The 15,810-nt window shown below is 38.4% G+C and overlaps 1 protein-coding gene across 2 annotated transcripts in view; it reads right to left on the bottom strand.

The window, feature by feature from the left end:
• The window catches only part of DSCAM (DS cell adhesion molecule), a 3,720,739-nt gene that overhangs the window by 700,814 nt on the left and 3,004,115 nt on the right, over window positions 1–15,810 (bottom strand). For both annotated transcript variants that reach the window (XM_044071570.1, XM_044071571.1), the window contains one exon: window positions 3,721–3,874. In XM_044071570.1, the coding sequence (XP_043927505.1) occupies window positions 3,721–3,874 (154 nt within the window). The remainder of the gene's footprint in view (window positions 1–3,720; window positions 3,875–15,810) is intronic.

Here is a 15,810-nt window from a genome sequence, read left to right as displayed (position 1 = left end):
CTTCTCTTTTATGAACCGTTTACACACACACACACACACACACACACACACACACACACACACACACACACACACACACACACACACACACACTGAAATAAATCTTCCATCTCCTGCAGCTGTTGGAATGCAGACTTTCTGAACATCATGTAATTTGTTTGTGTCTTTCGGCTTTTCCCGGTTAGGGGTCGCCACAGCGGAACTCCAGTCCGCTAATGAGTGGCAGTTGATTTTTACATACCGGCTTGCCAGGCCTGACGCACAACCTTAAACGAAGGTGCACCCATTCACGCATGTCTCCACGCAGAAGACGCTCTAGCTGAGAATCGAACTGGACAGCGTCTTACTGTGAGGCAACAACATGTAATAATATAGTTCATTGGCTGGGCATTAAATAGTCTGCAGACTAATTGCCTATGACTTATTTGTGAACCTATGAATTTATGAAGGTCATGACCCTTTGCTCATATGGCAATATGGTATGCATGCCCAACATTTAGGCCATTCCAGGAAGGCTCCATCCATGACCAGGAAGTAAAGTGAGGGCAGTATGTTTAGGTTGCTGTTGGTGTTGCTGTGAGTTACTGTTAGTCACCGCTGGGTTTGTGGGTACTATGACTGGATGTGTGGGTACTATCATAAGCCTAAAACCTCCCTACAGTGTCCTGAAAGAAGTTCAGGCTGTGAATTACCATTAGTCACCACTAGATGTGTGGGTACTATTATACACCTAAAATATCCCCATGGTGCCCTGAAAGTCTGTGATCTATGTGTTATCTTTCCTTCCCTAAGCAGATCCTGGCATATGATAGTAAATGGACCCATATATCATTCATCACGGGTATGACTTTTAGATGTGCCAGTTACCATCTACTTACATCTATCAGGTACCACGTCTTATACAGGATCAAATACCATAAAAGAAACCCAGCTCTGTATATGTTGTTCATCTAGCCAAGTTTTATACAGTATTTTTCAAGGGAGGAATTTATTTTCATTAATTTAGATTACCTTTTTTGGAATTTTTTTTGTATGCCATGTTACCAGTTTTCTGGAATGGGTGGCATCCGTTCTGAGGTGAACCCAGTGGTGGACTGAGAAAAGAATTAAACTCTGGCACCATCAAAAACACTGGCCATGTTTCATTAATCTTCTACTATCTGGTTGACCCTGCCCGTCTACAGGCCCAGGGTGTCAGAAAGGTAATTTATATAGGAGACTGCACCAACATTTAATAACTATCTGGTCGAGCCTGCCAGGAAATAATTAAATACTGAAATTATCTTGTCAACACTGCCAGGAAAACAATAAATAAATACAGAAGGAATCTGCCAGGAAAAATAACTGCAGAAATGATCTGGTTGAACCTCCAAGGAAAAAAAAAAAAAAACTAAGAACTCACCCTAAAGTTTAAACACTAATCCATTTGGATTGCTGATTTTTTTCTTCTTTGATGACTCATCACTCATCTCTCCTCTCTCTCGCTATCTCCCTTGTAACTAAAGTGCAGTAAGAGAACACAAGAGTAACAGGATGAATCAGCAACCGCATCATGCTCATACTCAGATTATGTGACAGGCTGCTGACCTCACAGTCCAGTCAGCATCCTATTTCTTGGGGTTAAAACCACAATGACTTCTGGGCATCTTCATTGATGCCTGCAGTCTTCCCAATCCGGACTCTTTTTAAAACAGTCTGTAGGCAAAGACAGATAGATATTTTACACATACAATTTTGAGGAGAACAGGCCCACTGAACCATTTTGGCACTGTCCTTTTCTGGCAATCGCCACAACTGCCAGATACCACTCTGCCTCTGGGTGAACCATAAAGTCTTTCCTGGCCATTCTCAAACTTAAGCTGCAGTTTTTCCATGGGTAGCATAACAGTTTCCTAGCTTTTTATGACTTGATAAGTTTAACCTCGCATTCTCCTTCTCTAACACTATTCCCCTCATTTCAGCTCCTTACATCATACTGTCTTCAAAGGTTTCTATCCTGAAAGCTGTGGTTTGTCTAGTAACAGCAGATGACTATATGAGTTGGACCACACATAAGACCATGCACTAGAATATCGATGCTTTTGAACTGAAAATGTTTGAGAATTATGCAGATCGCAAGAAGGATAAAAGCAGTCGATACTTAATAAAATAAATTCAGGCTTACTACTGGAAGTTTTGATAGTCTAACAAATGCTCAGATGCCTTGACTACATAATACAAAGACACGATTCACTAAAGAAGGCAGTTAAACTGGGAAAAACTGAAGTCAAAACAAGAAGGGAACAGCAGGAGCTTTCCTCATTTTTGTGAACTTTTCTGTTTTCAACTTCAGTTTCAACTTTACTATAGACTTTAAGCCATATGTTCATTTTGCTGCAACCAGAGTACTATCTGATTTTATTTGCAGTGCAAAACTGGCCTATAATTCCTAATTTATCTCTGGAAAATCTCTTTTTTATTCATTCACTTAACTGCAGAGTCAGTCTAAAGTGTTTTTCCTCTTTCTGTATTCTTTCCTAACACGTCTTTCAGTGACCAATCACTGCTACAGTGGTTAAAGGCAAATGGAGAACATTGCTAAGTTTACATTAGTGGATGTTGTAAGGATTTACTTATATGGTTGTAAACAGCTGCCTACGCTGAATGCAACATCTGGAATACTATATAGCCTTCAGTCTGTGTTGCTGTTTACACACAATGGTTAATTGGTAGGGAGAGAAACAGTTTAAGTCAGTAGTTTATTATTTCTAGTTCAATATTTAATGTGTGCCAAAGGAGTGGCTGCCCTAGGTGCAAGCTGTTATGGTGCATAATCAGCACAGAAGATGACTAGCTGATGATGTGTATGTGCAGTGACAGCAGTCATTTAAACAGCCATGGTTTATATTGCAGTTAATTAAATGAAAATGCTTATTTGCTAGCAATGTGATAACAGTTTCAGAAGGACCAGAAGACCAAAAGGACCCTTTTTTTGGTCTTCCACTTCAAAGGACCTTTCTTTCATCAAGCACCAGCCGACCTACCTTTACAGCTCCAAGAAGAAACTTTGTACAAGAATTAACTGTACATACAGAGATATGTTTTAGCCATATTGTTTATTTGCTTGTGTCTGTGTAGTCTAAATATAGTACATGCATTGAACTGAATGTGGAATGCTGTAGTTTGGTTAAACTATTACATTTAATAGAAATATACTGCCATCTGTTGTACTGAATAAATATGCATATGGCAACCCAATTACTGGGTAAAACTGGACCATGTTGGATCGGTCTGTTTATCAGGATAACAAGCAAACAAACATAAAAATAAAATGTCAGTGTATTTTTACATATCCAGGATCATCATGTCAGCACCATGACTACAAGGCTGTCTTTGAGCACTAGATATGTGAAATCCTTTATCCATCAAAACCAAAGTATGGCACATATTAATCAGTTATAGACAATGCTACACAGTGTCATAATGAATACTAGGCACTTCTTGACAATTCTTAAACAATGCAACCCCATCCCCAGGAATTCCCATCCATAATATGATATCTGCACTGTTGTACTGCATCATCTGTTGCATTTTTTTCTTCCAAAAGTTGGCAACATGCCATGTTATACTTCTAGATTATATCATAATATAGTGTATATTATGATATGATCTAAAAGTTAAAATAAAAAAAAAAAAAGATTTTATGGTGTATCTGGTAAATATAACTAATCCATTACTTACCTTTAGCTATTGGTTCTACTGTGATAATTGCACTGGAGTTTCCTCTCCCTGCTGATGTAACAGCAACCACCCAGATACTATATTGTCTGTTACGACTCAGATTGGGTATTTTGTAGAAAAAGACATCGGGAGATGCTTCAAATTCACTGATTACCTGTGCAGGGAAAACACAAACATCAGCATGTTGTTAATGCAAGAATGCTGGCCTTAATTTCTTTTTTTTGTATTGCTTTTATAGCAGGGCCAGGCATTTGTGGTTAAGACATGAGGTTTTAACTTATCTATAAGCTCATACAATGTTTCAGGGCCTCGTCAGTTTAATTAAGGGTTAAATGACTGCATACCACAGCAAAATTTAGGTAGAATAATTAACCAAGTACAGCCCCCTAGGAGCAAGTTTCTAAATTCATAAGTGGCACAGAGCCTTTGTTCTCATTAAGTGACCTATAGTCACCCATTTTGAAAGTGGAGCTGTAGAAAATCAAACCTAGTACTTCAGAATATTTTTGCTTTTGAACTGTGTCAGGCACTTATACATATATAAGATATTGATAATTAAGTCATTGACTCTCTTATTTGTTCATTGTCAAAACTAAAAACAAATGTGCTAACCTATAAATTTTCATCTTATTCATATATTTTCTTCTGCTAGTTTTATCTATATTAAAGGATAATGTGCAAAACTAAGATGTAATGGAAATTATGTAATGAAAAATGAGCATTTGTATATACAAGTTTCCTATAACTTGGCCTGAAAAGTTGTAATGGCTTGCCACTTGGATGGTCATAAATACACTTTTTGTATTATCATAAAAGGATTAAAGCTACTTTTCTTAGCATTTATCCAACAGCTGATTTATTGGAGGCTGTTTTCAGTATTTTATTTGGCAGGAAAGTGATAAAACTCAATATTTTGCTTCTTGTAATAATCTGAAGGCTCACATTTCACAGCACTGCATATTCCTCTATAGAAATGTGTGTACATATTATAAATCTGCATTTTTATGTGAGTGCAATATACATATATATATATATATATATACATATATATATATATATATGCGCACGCATGTGTGTGTGTATTTGCGTGTGTGCAAGCATGTATGTGTGTGTGTGTGTGTGTGTGTGTGTGTGTGTGTGTGTGTGTGTGTGTGTGTGTGTGTGTGTGTATACCTGTGTATGTACTATAAAACTGACATTTATAGTTTACAAAATGCAAAACAGATGTACCAGAACATTGACTGCATTTGGAAATCTGTGCAGTTATACAGTTTTAACACATTAGTGACACTCTCACTAATGCAGATGGTTTATCATTACTGTGATAAGCCTTGTCCTGTCATTTGGTACTTACTGTCAAAATTCTGCAAATCTGTGTTCTGTATGAGACGATAAAGAGAGATCAAGGGGGAAATTCATTTTAATTTCCTGACAGTTGGTATTCAGAAGAGACACAGTGAAATTATACACGCTGAAGTAGGCAGAAGTGCTCACATTAGCTTTTTAGGAAAGGCTTGAAGCACAGCTAATGCCTCTGTAGCCATGATTTAGGAATGAGTCACTTCATAATCCCTAACAAGTCAGATTGAGGTGATCTGAAAATGTGTTTGAACTTCAAGAATAAAAATTGTCAAAACTTATAAGGTTAATTTACCATATTAAGCTTTAGACCATATATTTTGGTGGTGACTAGCAATGTTCACCAGATTTTCAACTTATTCCTTTCCCAGCCTCGTCTCCTGAATGAAGGAAAATGTGCATATTTGCACAGATGATTGTTTTCTACAACAGATGCAAAATCTACTACTGAAAGCAAAAGTAACCTTTTTGTCATAAAATGAAAATCATCCAATAAGCCAGTAAGAAGTAATGCATTAATTATATGTCTTGAATCAGTAATTTGATAACTATAGAACTTAGGAGATCACATGCAAAAGACTAAATTAAGGTTTTACATATAAATGGCTTCAGCATCTTATGAACAACATGAGAACATGAGTGAATATGAAAATGACTAAGTCTCTGGATGGGATACATAGACAAGTCGCATAGTAAACACAGTGCAGCTGTGTTAGAAATGGCCATATACAGACTTGCACAGGTAGGTAGTGACTCATACTATTATGCACTAATATGCAATCAACCCAAATGTGCCACAGATGGTATACTCAAATGGCCACATGATGAGATGCAAATGAAACAAAGCAGAAAAATGATATGCAAATGTATGCCAGGTACAAATAGTCATGATCCATTATTATATAGCTGAAGTAAACAGTGCACTAATCTGTGCCTGACTACAAAGGGCAGTGCACACTGAAAATATCAGAGATGCAGAGTGTGGAAGACGAGTACAGATAAGACAATTATAATGGCATCAAATGGAGAGGTGAGATCAGAAGAAGATGGGAATTGAGATAGTGGAACAGGTTAATAACTTCAAGTACCCTGGAGGTGGTTGAGAAGAAAGGAAGTCTAAATGAAGAGGTCAAAGACAGAATCATAGTGGCTACAGCTAAATGGTGCATTGTGCCAGGAGCAGTGTATGATAGAGGAATGCCAATAAAGCTTAAAAGTAAGGTGTTCAAAACAGCGGTGTGACCAGTACTACTGCATGCTACAGAAACCTGGGTAGTGACAGCATAGCAGTTGAGTAAGCTAGAGGTGATGGAGATGAAGTGACTGAGATGGGTGGGACAGATGAAAAAGTGACGATGTCAGAGAAGAAGCCAAAGTAACTCCAATTGTAGAGAAAGTCAAAGAGAAGAGATTTTGGTGGTTCAGGCACATGTGCAGAAAAGCAGAAAACAATCCTGTGAAGAAAATTTGGGACAGACAGGAAGATTCAAGAGGAAAGAAAGTTGTCCAGTAATGAGATAAGTGAATTGTGTGAGAGAAGCTTTTGACAGTCATGTATGGTGTTTCAAGAAGGTAGAAGAGTGGCACTGAATAGAGAGAGCGGGCAACGATTGACACAACACCCCAACCCTATGTAGAAAATGGGAAAGAGGGGTTGATGAGAATGATGATGATGTTGTGGCCTTCCCATATCTGTGGAGACCAAGACATGTATAGCTGTTGCTATTCTAGCTACAGGGACCTTTTATTGTCTTTTGGGGGACATGGATATTGGCTTTGTTACCGTGTAGCTGCAGCTTAAACCACAGCTTGCTGTTTAAGCTTGCCACTGGCACCTAGTGGCTACACATGCTGAAAACATGTGTGCGTATTAGTGAGTAGTAGCACCAAGTTACTGTGAAGCCCTGTTTTGGACAACACAACATTCAGAAATCACATTGTAGGTGTAACTCAAAGGGTAACATTTAGTACTTTGTGAAAGTGCCACTGTTTTCAGAAGAAATTCAGAAGAATGGCTGCTTCTGCTTGTATCCACCACAGAACCCCTTCATAATGCATGAAGGAGAACAAGCTCATGTTTTATCTCCTTCATGGTTTTTACAGGGAGCTTCTACTGCATCTCTGTTACGGTGTCTTCATAAAACAGATGTGTCATATTACCAGGCTGAGGTGTTGTCCTCAGTCATAGACTCAGACATGGGGATCATCAGACTGGGGTGTAATGAAGGCATCATTCTGATGACATACAGTACAAGAATCTTGATGATCTCCATACATTGGAAGAACACGTTAGGCAACAATGCCCTGAATGGTTTTCTACGTGCATTATATATATTTTTTTCATTTCTCTCTGTTGCCCTATAATATGTTCGGGCCTGATGTCATCATTGGTGCATTTGTGAAGGTGATCAGCTTAGGAAATACACATGCTGCTATCTAGATGTTTGACTTCAGGTGAAGGTAACTTTTGGCACTTCATGTAATAAGACTGCTGTCATGTTGTTTTCTGCAGCAACATTTTCTGGGGTAGGGTTAGACTGAAGTATTTCATGGTGTCCCTGTGTGTGACTATGTCATTTACTAGTTATCAGTAGTATAACTGATGGGAAACACACTTGTGTGTTGTCTGTCATACATCTGTATGGGAAGGTTGCATTTAAAAGCTGGAACATTTGCTGTGTGTGACCTGAAGGCTGAAAATACATATATTTGATTATTGATTGCACAAGTTTTTAAGGTAAGAGTGTGTGTATTTGTGTGGAGACTGGTGGTGGTGGCAGGGTTGACTTTGTGTTCGTGAGTGAGTTAGAGTTAGGTAAGGGCATAGTGTATGAGAATTTTGGGTATGTGGGTGACTTTTATGGTTTGAGTAGGGATTAAGTCAGGCAATAGTTGTGTTTTATATGTATGTGCGTGTGTGTGTGTGTGTGTGTGTGTGTGTGTGTGTGTGTGTGTGTGTGTGTGTGTGTGTGTGTGTGTGTGTATGTGTGTGTGTGTGTGTAGGTTTTGTATGTGCTTTGTGTCTGAGATGTCCTGTGTGGCGGTAGTGTTATGGGAAGGGTTTTCTGAAGGTCAGATATAGGGTTGTGGCTGGAGAAGGATTAGCATTAGCATATATTAATAACCCTAACCCTACATACAACCTAAGGGGAACCCTTCTGATAACACTATCTCTATTCAAAGTATGGCCAGAGTTGGTTGTGGAGTTAACAGATTGGAAGAGGACAGTTTCGGCCTTATTCAATCTGTTAAGTTTTGTTGTTCTAAATGACTGATGTACTGTGACTGATGTTTTTCAGGTCATTCCTTCAGTACGTTGATTATTTTAATTATATTCTGTGGGGCACTGTGATTTTTAACTGTTATTCTAGAATCTTTCCTTACAAGTGTCACAGTTCTCTGGTATACCAGTTTTCTTTCAGCATGAGCAGAAAGTGCCAGTAATCATGTTGTCCACTACAGGAGACAGGCAAGACTTGTGACCAGCCACAGCTGGTTCCACTCAAGTTCTGACGTGTTTAATTCCATTGTCAGGATATATTACTTATGGCAAGTTTTCCAACATGCGCCCTCACTGCAGGCCAGCAGGCATATCAGCAATACCCAGTCCCTGCTGAGGCAAGAGTTGATGAACAAGAAATTGAGAAGATTGGGAGAGCCAAATTGGGGGGGGGGGGTATCCTTGAAACTGGCAGGTAGTCTGCCTGCATTGCCTAAGGTGGGTCAGTCACAGGTAAAGAAGATGTGAAGACTGTGGTGGAGGGAACAATGGGCAGGTACATATCCTGTAGACTGGTATATATCCTATCTGGAGAGACTCCTGGAGTAGATTACTGATCCTCTCAACTATCCAGCCCCGACTGCAGGGTCACCAGGGGAGGGGGTAATCCCAAATACCAGTCACTCTGACCCTTGTATTGTTCCCCTGGGCCAGTATGGCAGATCCCACATTACTACTTGAATCCTACCTTCCTCAGCCATGGGTATGGCATATCCCACATTACTACTTGAACCCTACCTACCTCAGCCATGGGTATGGCAGATCCCACATTACTACTTGAACCCTACCTACCTCAGCCATGGGTATGGCAGATCCCACATTACTACTTGAATCCTACCTACCTCAGCCAGGGGTATGGCAGATCCCACATTACTACTTGAACCCTACCTACCTCAGCCATGGGTATGGCAGATCCCACCTTACTACTTGAACCCTACCTACCTCAGCCATGATTATTCTCTTTCTTTTTTGTCATGCCCCATACCCTGTGCATAGTACAACCCTCCTCATCACCAACTGTTGACTTTTCCTTTGTCTCCATCTATCCCATTTGTCTCCATACTAATGTCTGTACTCCTATTCCTGTTTATCTGTGCTGCTCTATGTGTGTATTGGTGTGGTGTGTGTGTGCATCTGCCCCTGGACCATATCCAAGCAAACTCCCTTCCCTTCCATTCCCTTTCCTCTGTATAAAGAAAAAAAAATAGGGCTTTATCCTCACCAAAAAAAAAAAAAAAAAAAAGAAATTGCCATGCTATATCTCTCATCTTGCATGCCTTTTTATGTTGTCTATTTGTGTTACTCTTTGCTTGTTCTTGCCAATATCCTTACTCTCCTACATACCCTTTCCTTCTATTTTATGCAAACGACACATATGTGGACATCATAACATTGCAGTTTCAAATACTGTATGTCTGTATAGCTTTCTGCAGTGGTCTGTGCCACCCTGTCAAGAGTTGTTCTAAAATGTGCAGTCCCACTAACATATGCAATGGTTTATGTTTCAAATGCTTCAGTCTGTATGTTCAAGTTCTCTGGTCTCAAAAGATAACCCAGTGTGGTGAGTGACCATTCAGTGGATGGGCTACTGCTCTTCAGGCCTTGGTTTTCACTGTATGGTTGTCGCCAGTTGTATAGCTGTGGCAGTGCTCATTTAATTCCCTGAAACACTGCTACGTGCACCTGAGCACTGCATGAGCTGAACTGGATATTTCAGTATTTCAAGTCTCCTTGTGTTATTCTGTAGCACCATGTAGCTGTGCAAGACTTGTGCATAACTGAAATACATCACTATGAATCCTGACTTCTGTTTGAGGGTTGTTAATCATAGGGGAAGAACAATTTTCTACAAGAATACAATGATTTTCTACATAGATTTAAAAAGTAGCAGCTGCTATAATTATAATTTTCTCTAAGTGTGACTTCCAGTTTTTGGTTCCATGCAATGAATGTGTTGTAAAAAGTTCTGTTATTTGAATTAAAAAAATAATTTGGGATGAAATTTGAAAACTGGGTTTTCATGCAGAGGAGATTGTCTTACAAGACATCATCAACTGTGATGTCACTGGACCTTGGAGAAATTTATCCAACAGTAACATCGTTCAAAAATAGTGTTTTTTTCACTTCGTCCTCCTCGTTTTCATCATCCAAACATAATACATGCTCATTCTTCAGATGTTTGTCAGCGTACTTCCCAACTTTTCAACATACCCATTTCAGGGATTTCTTTATGAGATAAATGTAGAAATGTATCAAGAAAGGTAACATTAGAGATTGAGAATTTCCAGACAGAGTTGTATGATGCCAGAAGAGATATTCCTTATCTATGATCATAGGGGATAGCAGACAGAACTGAATCCGATGGACTAGAAATTTATGAGGAATTATTTTCCAAATTAAATTCATAATGTTGTCAATTATCAATAATTTTGGAGCAGACTTTCAAAACAGGCATTTTAGTATTTACTTCAAGAGCTATGCCACTATGATTTTACGATTCCCTTTGGAACTGTAATTTTCCAGTAAATAGATAAATTAATTCTTGGTCACAATTATGCATCAGTGGCCGCAGCATAGTCAGTGAGAGTAGGTGCAATAAATGACATGCTGAAAATGTGGGTGCAAAATTTTAAGAAATGAGCGACATATATCCATTTCTTGAAAGACATTATCCATAGCACAGCCTCTGCCTGCAAAACTGGGATGGGTAGAGGTTATAGTGAACTCCCGTACAGTCTATACATGCACCAGCCTGCAGGAACAGCTAACAAGCAGTACACATAACATTATTATATTCTGTCGAAAAAGTATGTCCATAAGCAAAGGGATGGGTAGGGATTTAATGGTAAAAATTAAGAAAGTAACATATTCTCTGTGCAAGCATAAACATGTCTGTGCATGTCGATTGCCTTAGACATGCATTGTAAGGCATGCAATTTTCTACAATGCAATAACAAAGTCACTACTTGTTACGATATTGTTGGAAATCAAAAGCAGGCCAGCATTTTTTTAAATATTACAATATGACTGCTAATATAATAAGGCACTGAAAGAATAATAAGCATGGAGGGAAAAGATTATTACCCTTGACTGTGGAATGAAGAGTAAGAAGTAAGGAAAAACCTGCAGAGAAAAAAGAAGGAAAATACTATAACTTATTGGAGCGAGGATCAGCAAGACCTAATCGGTAAGGGTAGGACTCCTAAAGACTACAGCTCAGCATGGAAGGTTGCTGAGCTACATGGGTTTGGTCTACCATTTACTACACTGAGTACCATGATATTAGCATATTATATATACTCTTGTCCTATGCATAAGACATTCCTCCTGACAGCCATGTGACTCTTCTACACCATCCAGTTTACTAGACCAGGATACGTCTTTGCTGAATGGATATGCTAAATATTATGATGATTCCATGTGTGAAAGAATTTAATTTGCAGTATGCAACAGCTCCATCTTCCCCTTCTTAGACAATACATTGATGTGATCATATGTATGTAGTTGTATTTCCCCCCACCCAATGTAAACACCAACACCAACATCAATCAAAATTATTTCAATCACTTTGGGTGAAAAATTGCTTATATACCTATTTTAAGACGGTTATGTGTTAAAAACCTGATTCCTCATACAAATTAGTTGTATTATGAAAGGTTCAGATGCAATTATTATTTGGTAACCAGGTAAATGGGATGGCCATCTGACTATTTTCATCTATGACAAGGACCAATGGCAAAACAATAGAGTAACCGCATGCCACAACATCATTGCACAAGTAAACATGAGTTACTAAGTTAGGGAGTGTGAAAAATGTAGATTGAATCAACATATACCAATAAATTCCTGATAAATAGGAAGTAAAAGTAAGAGATACATCACTATACGAGCATATGTAAGAGACAAGCATAATGAAGAAGTTATAAAGAAGTACATTTAGTCAAAGAATGCATCATAGTTTTCAAAAAACATGTAAATATAAGTATACAGCCATACATCAAAATAAAAAAGCTTCAAACACAACGTGTTCAATTCTTGCATTTTGAAAACCAAATGACTGAAAAACAAAACCAATGAAAATAAAATGTTTCCTTTTTTTGTCTCTGAAACCAAAACCTTACCACTAAATTAGAACAAATTTGTCTAAATAATGGTAGAATTACAGAAAGTATTTTTTTATAAGATAATAGGATGCTTTAGCTTTGTGGTGGGTTAGCTTTTGGGATGGCATGCATACTAACGCATGGTAAGCACACATCTACTCCAGCTCCTGGTCCTTACACTAACATATCACTATAGTTAACAGAAACCCTTTCCATAACACTACTACTGCAAATACAGGTTTGGACACACATGAAATGAATCAACACACACAAACACACATTACACTAAAGCTATCTGCTTACTTACCTCTAATTTTAACCCCAACCCATTACACTAAAGCTATCTGCTTACCTAGCTCTAATTTTAACCCCAACCCATGACATTTACATACACACACCTACTTTCTGCTTACTGATAACACAAAATCTATCCCATACCTTACACATAACTATAATACTAACCTGCAAACACTCAAACTCAAACAGTAGGCAAATGGAGGTTGAGTGAATCCAACCTTGGAATACAGGATGAAGATTGTCAGTGGTTCATAATCATAATTCTCTTTGCTAAAATGGTAGGTCTAAGATGATCCTGAAGTAATTTTCTATCCTTATTAGAGGCGATTACTCTTTTTGTAGTCATAAGCAAATTCTGCTCTTCACAATTCACCAGTTATAGTCACATATCTAATACGATGAATCAATTTGAATACCCAATACCTTGTGGGAGACATTTCTGTAGCCTGCATGTGTTATCCCCTTTAACCACTTATTTACTTACCAAACTCTATGACTGTCAAAAGAGATGTAAATTAACTTATCTGTTAGTGCCTTTATGAGGGCCAGCAAATATTTTTTCACATGATTAAAGTATGCAGCAGGACAGGTCAATCTCTCTTCCAGTTTAAATATTATGCATCTTTATTTTATTTTGTTGGCATTTTTAGTAGGATGCTAATCCAGATGGACATTTTCCAGGTTTAAAAAATGTTACTAGTTTCAGAAGGTAGGCTGTGTTTTTAAAATATTTGTCTGTGTTTATCAAAATAAGCCAGCAGTATATTTTAGAATTTGTTTCTGTCTTTCGGCTTTTCCCGGTTAGGGGTCGCCACAGCGGAACTCCGGTCCGCTAATGATTGGTAGTTGATTTTTACCTGCCGAGTTACCAGCCCTGACGCACAACCTTCAATGAAGGTACGCCCATTCACGCATGTCTCCATGCAGATGACGCTCTAGCTGAGAATCGAACCGGACAGCGTCTTACTGTGAGGCGACAACACTACCGCAGCACCACCACCGCGTTTTTGGCACTATATTTTAGGATACATTCAATTATTACCTGCTCCATTAAATTTGTAGAGAAGAGAAGCAAGGCTGACTGACTCTCAAGTTGTTAGAGTATAATGCACCTCCCAAATAGGTGGGAACCACAGTAGTTTAATGTTAGCATTCCAGATCATGTGCAGTGCAAATAAACATTTATTTGTCAGAATGCAAAGAAGTTGTAATGGGTTATTCCTTATACAGAGAAGTGCTGAGAACATTGCCATGCTTATGAAGCTTTTTTTCATGCAGTACATATAACTTTGAGTTTAATCTGTAGTGTTTATTGCATCTGAAGTCTTCTTTACTGAGCAAGGGGGTAATACTTAAGACATGTGTCTTGAAGTTGGCACACATTTTTTTCTGTCTGTGTACAATATTAACTTAGACTATGGTATTACTAGATTATTTAATGAAGCACAGTTTTACCCTTTTAGCTTCTAACATAACACAATAACACCCTGTTGCTGCCCTCAGTTAGACAATGACCTAACTTCATAGTCCAGGTTTACTGATTAGATAAGTTTAGCAGGATTGTTCTTCAGTTTAAGTAGGATTTGTTTACTAAAGATTGTTTTTTGTTTATAAGAGGCACCTGAATCTCAAAGAAAGTTCCGAAAGGGGTAGTAGTTTAACCACCTTAGGAAAAAAAAAAAGTTAAGGATGACTAAGTGGGGTTGCTAACAGCAATACAAGTATATTTATGAAGGGCAATTTTTGAAACTGATGAGGTTGCCTATGATTGCAATACCTTTTGAGATGTGTACATTGCTTTCTGTAATTTTTGCTGTGGGTTTCATGTTGGCAAAATAAAGCAGGTTCTAAAAAATGCATTTATGAACATTATTGTGGCATAAAGATTCATGATGAAAACATTACAGTTTTTAAACATACTTTAGTATAAGTGTAGTGCACCAGCAGGTGTAGCTGAATAATGTACGGGTTCCTTCCTACCTGATGGTGGTGACACTCCTATTTACACCCAACACACCAAGGTTGCAAATAATAACAGATTTTATTCTAGATGGCAACTCTAGTCTTAATAGGCAACAGCACAGTAGCAAATAAATTACTGCAGTAGCACAAAGTTTAGCAATAAGGCCATATGAGGTATATACATACAGTGAAATCACACACCTCAAAACTCAATAAAAGAGGTTTTGTTATTCAAATATGAGCAAAAAGGCAATGTCATTAAGCAGTAAAAATGCTATAATACAGCACTACTAACAGCAGCTATAACCTTGATCAGTTCTAATCAGACCAAACTGTGAAAACACTCTGTTATATCCTGTTCACTGGCCAGTGACTACTTACAGTCTTAATGCTGGCATGATGGGGCCCAAAGTTGGAGCTCATATGAAGCTCGGGTATTTGTAATCCACGAAGCATTAAAAAGGGTATCCACAATGAGGGTTGAGTAACATGAGATCAACAGAATGACAGCCAGTACTATTTTGAGATAAAGCTAAACAGTTTCAGTTCAGAAAAGGAAAAAGGGTAAAAACCTAGGCATACAGTCCCAGTCGAAGATATAGCACAATCCCATGAAAGTATAAAATGGAGGCTGAAGCCTCTCACCACTTCGTTGATAATATTCTGGATGTCAGGCACTGCAGTTCCACTGATGAGAAGTGTAGAGATCACCCAACAGCTGTCTTGTAATCGAAAATAGCTTCTTTATAATAGGCCTAGCAGTATTTCTGTCCATGCTGATCAGATGCAGGCATGAGACTACTGGTTCCAGACTTGTCTCCTAATTCCACAGATCACCATCGACCAGGTTTTCAGAGGAGGACAGACACGATCTGCAACTTCAGTTCCCTGTCCCAGACACTAGAAAAATCCAGTTTTAATACAAGGCCCCTTATTCCTTCACCCTGTGTTTCAGTCTCATCTCTTTCACTTTCATTGCTCTCTTTTATATCAAATAAAAAGGAGCTCCAACTTGTGGTGTATCAGAAAACTGCAGTCTGTTAACCATTCAGTGAAATACAGTGGGAGCTACACTCTCTCCCCACTTGA

This window comes from Protopterus annectens, chromosome 5.part0 (genome assembly GCF_019279795.1).
Source record: "Protopterus annectens isolate FY-2018-M chromosome 5.part0, PAN1.0, whole genome shotgun sequence".
Lineage (NCBI taxonomy): Eukaryota > Metazoa > Chordata > Ceratodontiformes > Protopteridae > Protopterus > Protopterus annectens.
This window is presented reverse-complemented; position numbering and strand designations above follow the sequence as displayed.